Source organism: Sorghum bicolor, chromosome 1 (genome assembly GCF_000003195.3).
Source record: "Sorghum bicolor cultivar BTx623 chromosome 1, Sorghum_bicolor_NCBIv3, whole genome shotgun sequence".
Classification (NCBI taxonomy): Eukaryota; Viridiplantae; Streptophyta; class Magnoliopsida; order Poales; family Poaceae; genus Sorghum; species Sorghum bicolor.
Window position 1 is genome coordinate 77,801,881 of NC_012870.2, and position 11,950 is coordinate 77,813,830.

The window sequence follows — 11,950 nt, forward strand, 5'->3', positions numbered from 1 at the left end:
CATGTGCCGCGGTGGTCTGCAACTGTTTGCTCCTTCAGTCCTTCACGTGGCTAGCAGAAAATAGCAGCAAGTTAGCATTAGCAGGAGTGCAGGACGCAACAGCAGAGCGAAGAAGCAGGGCATATCACACCAAAACATCAAGGAAATGATTCCACGAGCGAGGGACAAAAGACCGAAGCTAATCCCATTTTTTTCAAGGAAAAGTCAGCCACTAGTTAGCCAATGAGAAGATAGGGAGAGGGAGAGGTGGAAATAAAACAGATGATGTTCGGTTATATTTTATTAGGCATACGGATGAAAAGATTACAAAGCAGAGCAGAAGGAGAGCGAGAGCTCGTGGTAGGAGACCCAAGGCGCTGTTGGCCTCTCGCAGTATTGTCTTGTATACTCCGTCTGTTCATAAAAAATGTCATTTTTATGTATCAAGAGGTCAAAAATTTTAGTTTTTATCGTGTATATATATAAACATATTAATATATTTATAGCGTATACTTACTATTATTAGATAAATCATTGAATATATTTTTAATAAAATTTTTAGAGATATATATGTTGCTAATATTTTTTTATAAATAAATCTAGTAAACTTAAGAAAAATTATAATTATCCGGAACTTATAATAATATTTAATATGGCGTATAGATGTAATGCGCAGAGGAAGTGCTACCGTGCTGGTTTTGGAATGACACGCATGCAAACGATAGTACTTACTCCTCTCATCTTAAAAAGTATATAATTTTGACTTCTTGAAAAAGAGATTACATTCTTATGAGGATGGAAGGATAAGTTGTTAGTTACACCTCCCAACCTCCGTAGAAAGGGTGCTCGCAAAAAAAAAAAAACCTCCGTAGAAAGGGAAGTGAAGGAGGTGACACTCTCAGAAAGCAACCAACTAAAATTATGTTCTTTTTTTCACATGGCTGGTCTGGTGCAATGCAACCTCAAAACCACAATATCCAGTCCTCAGTCCTAGGATATTTCCAACCTCATCTTCACTGGTATTAGAAGCCTCTAGCATACGTTCGCATGATCGATTCCCATAGCCATTGGCAGTTGAGTTCTCCTCCACTGTTCTGACTTGTACAGAAGCATAGGCAAGCAAGAGGCAACCAATGGCGTCGTCGCCGTCGGTCTCCTTCCTCGAGCTCTGTCTCTCCTTCCTCTGCTTCGTGGTCTTCTACTACTTCCACATCAGGTCCAAGCGGAAGAACCCTGTCATCCCGCTGGACTGGCCGTTGGTGGGCATGCTCCCGGCCCTCCTCGGCAACCTCCACCACCTCCACGACTGGATCACCTCCCTCGTGGTCGCCAGCCCACTCAACTTCCTCTTCACAGGCCCGCCGCGCTCCGGCATGCAGTTCTTCGTCACCGCCGACCCTGCCAACGTCCGCCACGTCTTCACCTCCAACTTCGCCAACTACCCCAAGGGCCCCGAGTTCGAGGAGATCTTCGACATCCTCGGCGGCGGCATCTTCACCGCCGACGGCGAGTCGTGGCGCCGCCAGCGCGCCAAGGCGCAGCTGCTCATGTCCAGCGCCCCGTTCCGCGCCTTCGTGTCCCGGTACAGCCGCGCCAAGGTGGACACCGCGCTGCTCCCGCTGCTCTCCCACTTCGCCGCCACCGGAGACGCGTTCGACCTCCAGGACGTGTTCCTCCGGCTGACGTTCGACACCACGACGACGCTGGTGTTCGGCGTCGACCCCGGGTGCTTGTCCGTCGGCCTGCCGGAGGTGCCGTTCGCGCGCGCCATGGACGACGCCATGAACGTGCTCCTCCTCCGCCACGTCGTCCCGATGACGTGGTGGAAGCTGGCAAGGAGGCTGCGGATTGGGCACGAGCGAAAGATGGCGGAGGCGTGGCGCACCATCGACCAGTTCGTCGCCGACACGATCGCCAAGCGGCGCGCCGAGAAGGCGAGGCACGGCATCAGGGACTCGGCTGACCTGCTCTCGTCCTACATCAACGACGACGGCGAGGACACTGCGGCGGTGGACGCGTTCCTGCGCGACACGACCATCAACCTCATGCTGGCCGGCCGCGACACCACGGGCTCGGCGCTGTCCTGGTTCTTCTACCTCCTGACGCGGAACCCGCGCGTGGTGTCCAAGATACGGCAGGAGCTGGAGTCCGTCAAGACGACGAAGAGCAGCACCCCGGAGCGGGACGACGGCGGCGGCATGGGCATGGTGACCTTTGACGACCCGGAGGAGCTGAGCCGGCTGACGTACCTGCACGCGGCGCTGTGCGAGTCGCTGAGGCTGTACCCGCCGGTGCCGCAGGAGCTGAAGGAGGCGGTGGCGGCGGACGTGCTGCCGAGCGGGCACGAGGTGCGGCGCGGGGACAAGATCCTGGTGTGGCTGTACGCGATGGGGAGGATGGAGGACGTGTGGGGCAGCGACTGCCGGGAGTTCAGGCCGGAGCGGTGGATCGCGGAGGACGGCGGCAGGGTGCGGTACGTGCCGTCGTACAAGTTCATGTCCTTCAACTCGGGGCCCCGGACCTGCCTCGGCAAGGACATGGCGTTCGTGCAGCTCAAGGCGGCGGCGGCCGCCGTGCTCAGCAACTTCGACGTGGAGGCGGTGCCGGGGCACGTCGTGGAGCCCAAGCTGTCCATCATACTTCACATGAAGAATGGCTTCATGGCAACGGTCAAGAGAAGGCGCCAGGCGCTTGCTTAGCTTCAGAATAATTACATCTGAGATCGATCGGCGTATACGTACGGTCCTTTGTTATGTGTGTCGGTAATCAAACTATGAGATGGTGATGATCGGTGCTGTTAACTCTCGTATGTATGTCGTACTACCGCACTCTATCAGTAGCGCGTGTCCACACTCCACAGTCGGTACTCGGTACGTTAACTCACATGTGCTAGCTATGTAGTAGAAGGTGCAAGAACAGGTACTCATCGTGCTGCCTACGTGTACAACGCTCCGTTGGTCGTTGAAAGCTAGTGTTATTACGTGTACGTGTGTGTGGTAGAGTTCCAACTGTGCGGCTAGCTATGGCATATGGGTGCTTTCTGTGGTACGGTGGGTGAAATGAAACCATGCTAAATTATTTAAAAGAGAGAGAGACTTTAAACGTAGGCGTATATGCAATATATGTCAAGTACAAAGTACAACTTCCATAGAACCTTCTAGCAAATTTAGATGAAGTATATTACTAGCAGATTTATGTCCGTGCTTGTATTGGGACCACTATTTTTTTCCAGTAATATAGATGCATAAGCTCCGAGAACTTCTTTGTTTAGGGTTGTTAAAGTTTAACAGGTACTATAATATTTTTGTTTTATTTGACAATCAGTGTCCAGCTAAATAGGTTGAAAAGATTCACCTCATAAATTATTCTCTAGCCATGTTTTTAGTTTTGTAAATAGTTTACATTTAGTACTTCATACATATGTCTAAATATTCAATGTGACAGGTGGTAAAATTTACTAACCGTAACTAAACAGGCTCTAAGTGAAAGATGATTTGTATTAGGCGTGGACGCATAAGCAGGGGATCGAGATTCTCAGACGACGAATTCAAAGCAGAGGATTGTGCTTTTGCTGCTGAGCTGATGGAAACAAGCAAAAGCGGATGACCACTAGCCAGCAAATGTCGCCAGATTTTTTTAGGGAAAAACACAGGCGTTTATGCAAATATCAATTTTCTGATTTAGTACCACACGATGAAATTAGCTAGGGCTTCGCAAAATTTTTCAAGATTTCTCGTCACATCGAATCTTGCGGCACATGCATGGAGTATTAAATATACATGAAAACAAAAACTATTTGCACAGTTTATCTGTAAACCGCGAGATGAATCTTTTGAGCCTAGTTACTCTATAATTGGACAATGTTTGTCAAATAAAAACGAAAGTGCTACAGTGCCGTTTTTCACAAGTTTTTGCCAACTGAACAAGGCCTAGAGTTTGATGCAGATAGAGATAAAGACATATATCGACCACCATTCAATGACAACATGCACGTGCTCCCATTCCAGTACGTTGCGGCCTTTCCCAAAAATTTTGCAAAATTTTTCAGATTCCCGTCACATCGAATCTTTAGACGTATGCATAGAGTATTAAATATAGATAAAAATAAAAATTAATTGCACAGTTTGGTCGAAATCGACGAGACGAATCTTTTGAGCCTAGTTAGTCCATAATTGGATAATATTTGTCAAATACAAACGAAAATACTACTATTCTTATTTTGCAAAATTTTTTGGAAGTAAACAAGGCCTTGGACCCTCGACCTCGAACTAGCTACGTTACATTCCAGTAGTGACGAAGACGCCGGCGCAAGTTGTAGCAAACTACTTATAAGTCAAAGACTACAGGGCGCATCATGGGTCCCTTGGAAAAGGCGAGAGCTGCACGGGCACACCGCCAGCGTACACCGGTAAGAAAAGGAAGCACAGCCTAGAGTTCGGTGCAAGATGAGAGACCGGCACGTACGTACGTTGCATTGGGTTGGTCCGCGCGGGACAAAACGAACGAACGAGACGTCGCTGACGCTGAGGCCGATCGATCGAGTGGCCGAGAGCACAGCAACACGTATAGTCACGTACGGGAATTCCAGGGGGAGCGGTTCGGTTGGTGGGCGTATCGATCCCACTGAGTCCAGGCCGCTCGATTGGTCCGCCGGTCGCCTGCTCGGCACACGGACCGGACGACGCGCGGACCACGCACGCCGCGGGACGAGCCGAGCCAAGCGCGATTTCCTTGTTCGGTAGCGGGTGACCCATGACGGGTTAGGCGGCGCGGGGCTTTCGGCCGGGACACCATGCTTCGGCTTCGCCGTGCAAGAGGCCTCCCCAAGCGCAAGCGGTGCCGCGTCCCTGTCGCATGGCGTCGTATGCACGGGGCCTAGGCGCCTAGCTGAAGCCCGGAAGCTGCTAGCGCGTGCTGGTGGGGGCGTACCAAACGGAGTTACAGAGATGTTTTGCTGACGCTGACGACGATACTCAGTGTGTTTACGGAGGCAATAACTATCTATAAAATCTATTTGGAACAGTCTGTAAAATCATTTAGGAGGGGCAGTTAGAAAAAAAAATTAAAAAACTTGTTACCACATGAAATTTCAAGAACTACAGTTTCTCAGGCCGGACTTTGAATACTTGTATATACCCCCTCTAAGTCGGTAAAAATAGTTTTAGACAATATTTGGATTAGACAATAAAAATATAATAACTTTTAAGTTGTTTAGTTTAAAAATATAAAAACTATATAAATATATTTGTCTTAAATAATACTTTCATACAAAAAAATATACATATATTAGTTTTCAATAATATTTTTATAAAATAAGAAATCAGAATTATACTTCGCAGACCGAGTTATTATCCAATCCAAAGCAACTTTTTTACCGATCCGAAGGAATATATTATGTCCTTATATATAGTATTTCCTTAGGCTATAATGTTTTTTTCATGGGCCGTGTGGTCCGCAGCCATGGAGCTTTTTTGAGTTAGAGATCAATTAATTGATTTCCTCCACGTGAACAGATCTCAGATTTGTACTTGATGAGCATGTTAAATACCACATCCCTTTATTTTGTCACCCGTACGTAAATTAGTATCGGGCCCACGGATCGAGATCTATATATTCGGCGGCCCACAAGTAAATCAGTGGTGCAGCGAATAATATACTAGTTAATTTCTGCATTATTACTATATCTCTTTTGTTCCCTTCCGCTATACTATAGATTTATCACGTCTATGATATGTTGATATTATATTATATAAGGTGCGTGAAATATTTTTCTAACAAATATAAATCTTGCACCTATTAATCTGTATATTTTCTAATATATATGGGGTGTTTGGGACTGCTCTGCTCCATATTTTTTAGGCAAACGGTTTTAGCTCCACGCACTCAGTTCGAGAAAAAAGGGTGGAGTTGTGAGAGCACCTAAAGGAGTACTCTATAAACTCTAGTTTTTTGGGGAGCTGCTCCATTGTGGAGTTTATGGAGGAGAGTTTGTGGAGTAGTCCCAAACACCCCCATAAATTGTGAAAATTTCAGTCCACCATATCTTTATATGACCGCCGGTCTAAAGATTAATTAAATGATGCTCCTTTCGTTTGGATCTTAGTTTCCTATTATTTTTAGCTTATTTTCTGTTTATGGTACGAGGACTCCTAGTCCAATTGGGTTAGAGGAAAAAAGAAAAGTTATGGACTGAATCTAACTCGAAAGCCTAACAAGAGTTTAAACCAATTTTAGACCGAAACAAGCGAATAGTTGGGCTCGACCAAAATCCAAAATGACCAGAAAATTTATCTTTTTATTATCAGAGAAGAAGAAGAAGGAACTACATATTAGGACTTTGATTTTATTTTTGGCTCCGATTGACATCTAACTAAATAAAGAAAGCAAAGCAAAAGAAAGAACTTAATTCTTATCATTTTCTATTTGCCTATTAAGAGTTCTATTTAGAATTAGAATGTGAGGAATCTATTTATATTTGGACTCCTACTCCATATTGGTTTACACACAAGTTATTCTAACTTGTATGAGCACGGGTTATGTATATAAGTCCAGATAAAAGAAATTCTCCATCATTCGGTAGTTAGAGGAAGACAGATAAAAAAAATGGATGGACGAAAAAAGAGCCTGAAATTTTGTAATAATATAGATATATATAATTAGGTAATAGAGATATAGATACAGACTTGATAGCTTTTTTTCCGTTACAACACACAGGTATTTTTGCTAGTCAATATCTAATATTTAGATATTATCTTCCTCTCTTCTATTTGTCTCACCAAATCATATGTGACATCCTCTTCTAGATGGTCAATTTTACCCACCGTATACACACTCTTATAATTTCAATTAATCTTGGTAGTTTGTGATAGCCAGCCCCCATTTCCTAGTGAAATGTTTGGGTACTCCTCGATCTCGACACCCCTCCTCAAAACCTAATAAAAGAAATAATTGACCTTTTAATGCTAATTAAATTTTCTTCTTTTAGGGTAATTCCAACATAGTAACTAAGGTTGAAAGTGGTATGGATAATTTTCCGTTCTGATCCGCTCCGAATCCGAATTTTAAGGATATGGATAAATGTTTTTAATATCCGTGCGGATATGGATAATCCGAATTCAATTATAGACGGATGCGGTGTCGGATATGAGATTGGTGAAATCTAACGGATATGGATTATCCGATAATTGAACGCGGATTATCCGACACTTATAATAGGATAATCTGAATATTTTAAGGAGTCCAAGTGAAAAGAATATAAGTCAGCCTAGCCCATGACACAAACATGATTACATTGTAGCCCACAATAAAGCTCGTATGATGAAAGAATTCTACCAAAGTGAAGGACTAGTACAAGACAAAGTGTGAAGGCAAAGTTTTACCTAATTAAGAATATTTACTTATTTTACACACTTTTTTATACTCTTAAATTCAAACCGCTAACATGTATTAAATTTTTTAGATCTTAAATCGAAGTGGTGGATTGATGGTGATTATTTTTTGTTGCACAACCGCTTTATGACTTTGGTTAATGAATTGTTTCTCATCATAAAAAATAACACATAAGTACATATTATCTGACTTTAAAAAGTTCGCTTCCGCTCCGATACCGGTCCAAATCCGTACCATTTTCGTCATCCTAAAAAATTTGTATCGTATCCGAATCCGCATGATATCCGATCTGCTCCGAATCCGATAAAAAAAAGGATTAGGATATGGAAAAGCTATTATCCACTCCGATCTGATCCGCTTTCATCTCTAATAGTAACTATATGGTTTTATAACCACTAATTAGGGTGCCAACAGAGTAAAATGGTGATGTGACATTGAAATTAAGGGCGAGATTGAGACATTGGAATTAAAATGGTGATGTGCCAATTGTGTGTTGGTATCTGTATCAAAAGAGTTTCATCTTTATTAAACTTATTTCTTCTCTCTCTTCTCAAAAATGTGTCATATCATAAGAAATGTTTACATGGCAGCTTATTAAATGCAAATGAAACTTGGGTGAAACTTCCACCGAGACTGATCTTAGAAACTTGAGGGCATGTTCAATCCACTGACAAGGGAGTGTCTATATGTTATTGTAATCCTCAACACAGATTGCTCATACAACCCATAGACATGTATTGTATATTTTTACCGTCGACAAGTGATTTAATGCTTGCACATAGTAGCTATGATCAATAATGAATATCATTCCTATATATTATTATGTTGCTAGTTGATAAAAATATATCAAACATAAATACGTTAAAATTATGATTGCAAATTTGTGTTGCTGTTCAAACATAATCACAAACGATAAGATCACAAACGATAAGATCATGCTCCCTCGGCAGCTCGCGAGCGGCGGCTCACGGGGGGCGACCCGGCGGCCGCTTGCACAGTGTTTCTCCTCAGTGACTCGCGTGCGGCAGCTCCCGCAGAGCGCTCGATGTCCCGCGCGTCTAGTCCGATGGATGCACTGCCGGGTGCCGGCCCCATGAAGAAAGGCTGAATCACCAGGACCGACGTGACGAAGGCGAAGGTTCCTGGGCATGCGTGCATGGGATCCGGGCGCCCTCAAGTCGATCGATGACTGCGATTGTACAGCGGTGCTCATGACGACTTGGCCTCGGCCACGAGCTCTCCTCATCACCTCGCGAGTCGATCGATGGTGGCTCCGTTTTTTATCCTCTCAGTGGGAGTGTTTTGCACAATTGGCATCATATATATACACGAGGTCAATAGATTCGTTGTACGTGTCCTGATGAAACGTGAACCACTTTGGCACACAATCCATTGTTGTATTGTTTTTGGGACTGGATGAAATATTAGGTATAGACATTGATTATTTGATCGAACATAAATTTTTGCAAGTGACAATGACACGAACGTGCAAATCTACCTCGAGATTCATGCAATTTAAAAATTCAGGTTAATCAATCACAACCAAGCATATTCTGTCCACTAGGAAAATACAAATAAAAATTTGGTTGCTACCTTCGGATAGTGAATTCTATTTTGGCTCCGAGGAGAAGCAGAAGACACATGCATGAAAACGATAAGGCCAATCATGCGTCAATTATACTAGACTTAGATATCGCTTACTGAAGCACTGACAGCAGACACCTCACCAGCCTCTCGCTCAAAAATTCATGGCCTACACAGTCTAGACGTCTAGTACTCGCTCAGTCGCTTACAAATAGCCATGTTGCACCGTGAACCTTCCATCTCATTCAGACATGGAGCCGTTCTTTTTGTTCATAGAGCTGGCCCTTGTTCTCTGCTTCCTCACCCTCTACTACCGCCACTTGCAATCGAAGAAAACGAGTCCTTTGGAGCCGACCGAATGGCCAATAGTCGGGCATCTCCCCGGCTTGGTCGCCAACATCCATCACTTCCACGACTGGGCCACCGGCGTCCTCACCGGCGCGGGCTGCAACTTCGAAGCACGCGGAGGCCGCACCGGCCTGCGCTACTTCATCACCTGCGACCCCTCCAACGTGCGCCACATCTTCACGTCCAACTTCGCCAACTACCCTAAAGGCGAAGAGTACGCCGTGATCTTCGACGTCCTTGGCGGCGGCATCTTCAACGCCGACGGGGAGTCGTGGCGGCGGCAGCGGGTGATGGCCCAGATGCTCATGACCGGCCCTCGGTTCCGAGCCTTCACGGCGCGGTGCAGTCGCGACAAGGTGGAGCGGAGCCTCCTGCCTTTCCTCGCCCACCACGCCGCCGACGAGGGAAGCAGCAGGCCGCCGTGCGACCTGCACGACGTGTTCCTGAGGCTGACGTTCGACATGACATGCAGTCTCGTCTTCGGCGTCGACCCTGGGTGCCTGGCGGTCGGCTTGCCCGTCGTCCCCTTCGCGCGCGCGATGGACGACGCGCTGGAGACGCTTTTCCTCCGGCACATCACCCCCGTGGCGTACTGGAAGCTGATGAACGTGCTGGAGGTAGGGCAGGAGAAGAAGATGGCCGCGGCTCGGAGGACGATCGACAGCTTCGTCGCCGCCACCGTCGCAAAACGCAGGGCCGACAAGCTCAAAGAATGCGAAGGCGTCAGCAATTCGTTTGACCTGCTGTCATCCTTCATCTGTCACGAGGACTCGAGTAGTGGTGCAAATGACGATGTGTTCTTACGTGACACGACGGTGAACCTCCTGCTCGCCGGCCGCGACACCACGGGCGCGGCGCTGTCGTGGTTCTTCTACCTCATCTCCAAGAACCCTCGCGTCGAGCAGAAACTACTGGACGAGCTCGCGCCCATCGCTTCACGGCGGCGGAAAGGTGCAGATGATGATGCTGCAGACACGGCGGCGGCCAGCGGCTGCATGGTGACCTTCGACGCGAACGAGCTCGGCAGCCTGGTTTACCTGCACGCCGCGCTGAGCGAGTGCTTGAGGCTGTACCCGTCCGTGCCTTTCGAGCACAAGGTCGCGGCGGCCGCCGACGTTCTGCCGAGCGGGCAGGAGTTGAAGGCAGGAGACAAGGTACTGGTGTTCAACTACTCCATGGGCAGGATGAAGGGCGTATGGGGCAAGGACTGCATGGAGTTCCGGCCGGAGAGATGGCTCAACGAGGAAGGGACCAAGCTTCGGTACGAGCCGTCCTACAAGTTCATCTCCTTCAACGCCGGGCCACGGACGTGCCTCGGCAAGGAGATGGCGTTCGTGCAGATGAAGACCGTGGCGGCGGCCGTGCTGTGGAACTTCGCCGTCGAGGTGGTGCCCGGCCACGTCGTGGAGCCGAAGCTGTCCATCATACTTCACATGAAGAATGGGCTTGCCGTCAAGGTTAGGAGAAGGGATGGGACGGCGGCTCCGTCGTCGTGCGTCACGGCTTGCATCTGAGTTCTGACTGACATCAGTGCGTCTCGCTCGCCTACGTTACGTGGTTTCTTAGTCGATTTGTTATATCCGGCTGGAATCTACCAACACGTTGTGTGACACGTCTCAATATGCATGTGCCCGTACGTGGCATATATGGTGTCTTCTTGCACACTAGCTAGCGGAACAATTAATGGGTCTTCCATGCATGTGCACCAGCATAGTGCATACTAGTATACTATAGGTATAGTTTTTCATTCATATGTGGCGTGTGATTGTACGTACGTTTTCTACTTCTCCGGCAGTTCCCATTAAAGCTAGCATGCTACTTTCTCGTCCGTTTGTTCCCAATTATAACTCAGATTTGACTTCTTAATTATTCATCTATTTTATTATGTATCTAAATATATATATTATTATATATATATATAATTAAAACAACTTAAAATTTAGAACGAACGAACTTTCATTTAGCAAGCAAACATTTCATTTCCTGGAGCAGGGGTAAAACGCTGGAATGCTATGCCGACACTTAAGTTCGTCGACCGCGTCTCAACGATGCAAGAAAACTGGTACGCCCTCCGTGCTTTATTCTAAATAAAGTCGTGTGTGCTACCGCTGAGATTTTCGTAACCCCATCAACATTTCTTGTAGTAGCTGAGTTACCTATGATAATAATAAGATGATTAAGATCAATGGAGGGGCCATCGACATGGTGGCGATAGCTGACCAGTATGACCATGTTTGGTAGAGGCATGCTTTGGATTTGGAGTTCGTGTTAGCCGTGGTGTGTTGTTTTGTGTGTGCTGGCTTTATGCATTTTCAGTGGTAGAGCTTAGAGCTTAGTTGTCATCTTTGTTGTTTTCCTGTAGATGCCTTCAAGGGTATTTGCTTGTATTTTTTTATTATTATTACTAGAATAAGATAGATTGGCTAAAAAAATTATAAGTCATCTTGACTTTTCTAAATTGATTGTTTTTATGTATCTAGCTTGATATAGTTTATATCTAGGTGATAGCAAAGTTATGTACCTAAAAAACCCAAAACAACTTAGAATTTATAAATGAATGTCAATGTTAGTCTATGTATGGACGTTTGGACAGATAGTTCAACAAGTGTTTGAAGTCATAATGTAAATAGAAACATGATAGGCATTTCAC

General features: G+C 46.0%; 2 protein-coding genes across 2 annotated transcripts; both read left to right on the forward strand.

The window, feature by feature from the left end:
• LOC8085513 (alkane hydroxylase MAH1) lies at window positions 896–2,965 on the forward strand. The gene has a single exon (XM_002465843.2). The coding sequence runs from the start codon at window positions 1,113–1,115 to the stop codon at window positions 2,676–2,678; it is 1,566 nt and encodes a 521-aa protein (XP_002465888.1). The 5' UTR covers window positions 896–1,112; the 3' UTR covers window positions 2,679–2,965.
• LOC8085514 (noroxomaritidine synthase) lies at window positions 9,142–11,166 on the forward strand. Its single transcript, XM_002465844.2, has one exon. The coding sequence runs from the start codon at window positions 9,204–9,206 to the stop codon at window positions 10,812–10,814; it is 1,611 nt and encodes a 536-aa protein (XP_002465889.1). The 5' UTR covers window positions 9,142–9,203; the 3' UTR covers window positions 10,815–11,166.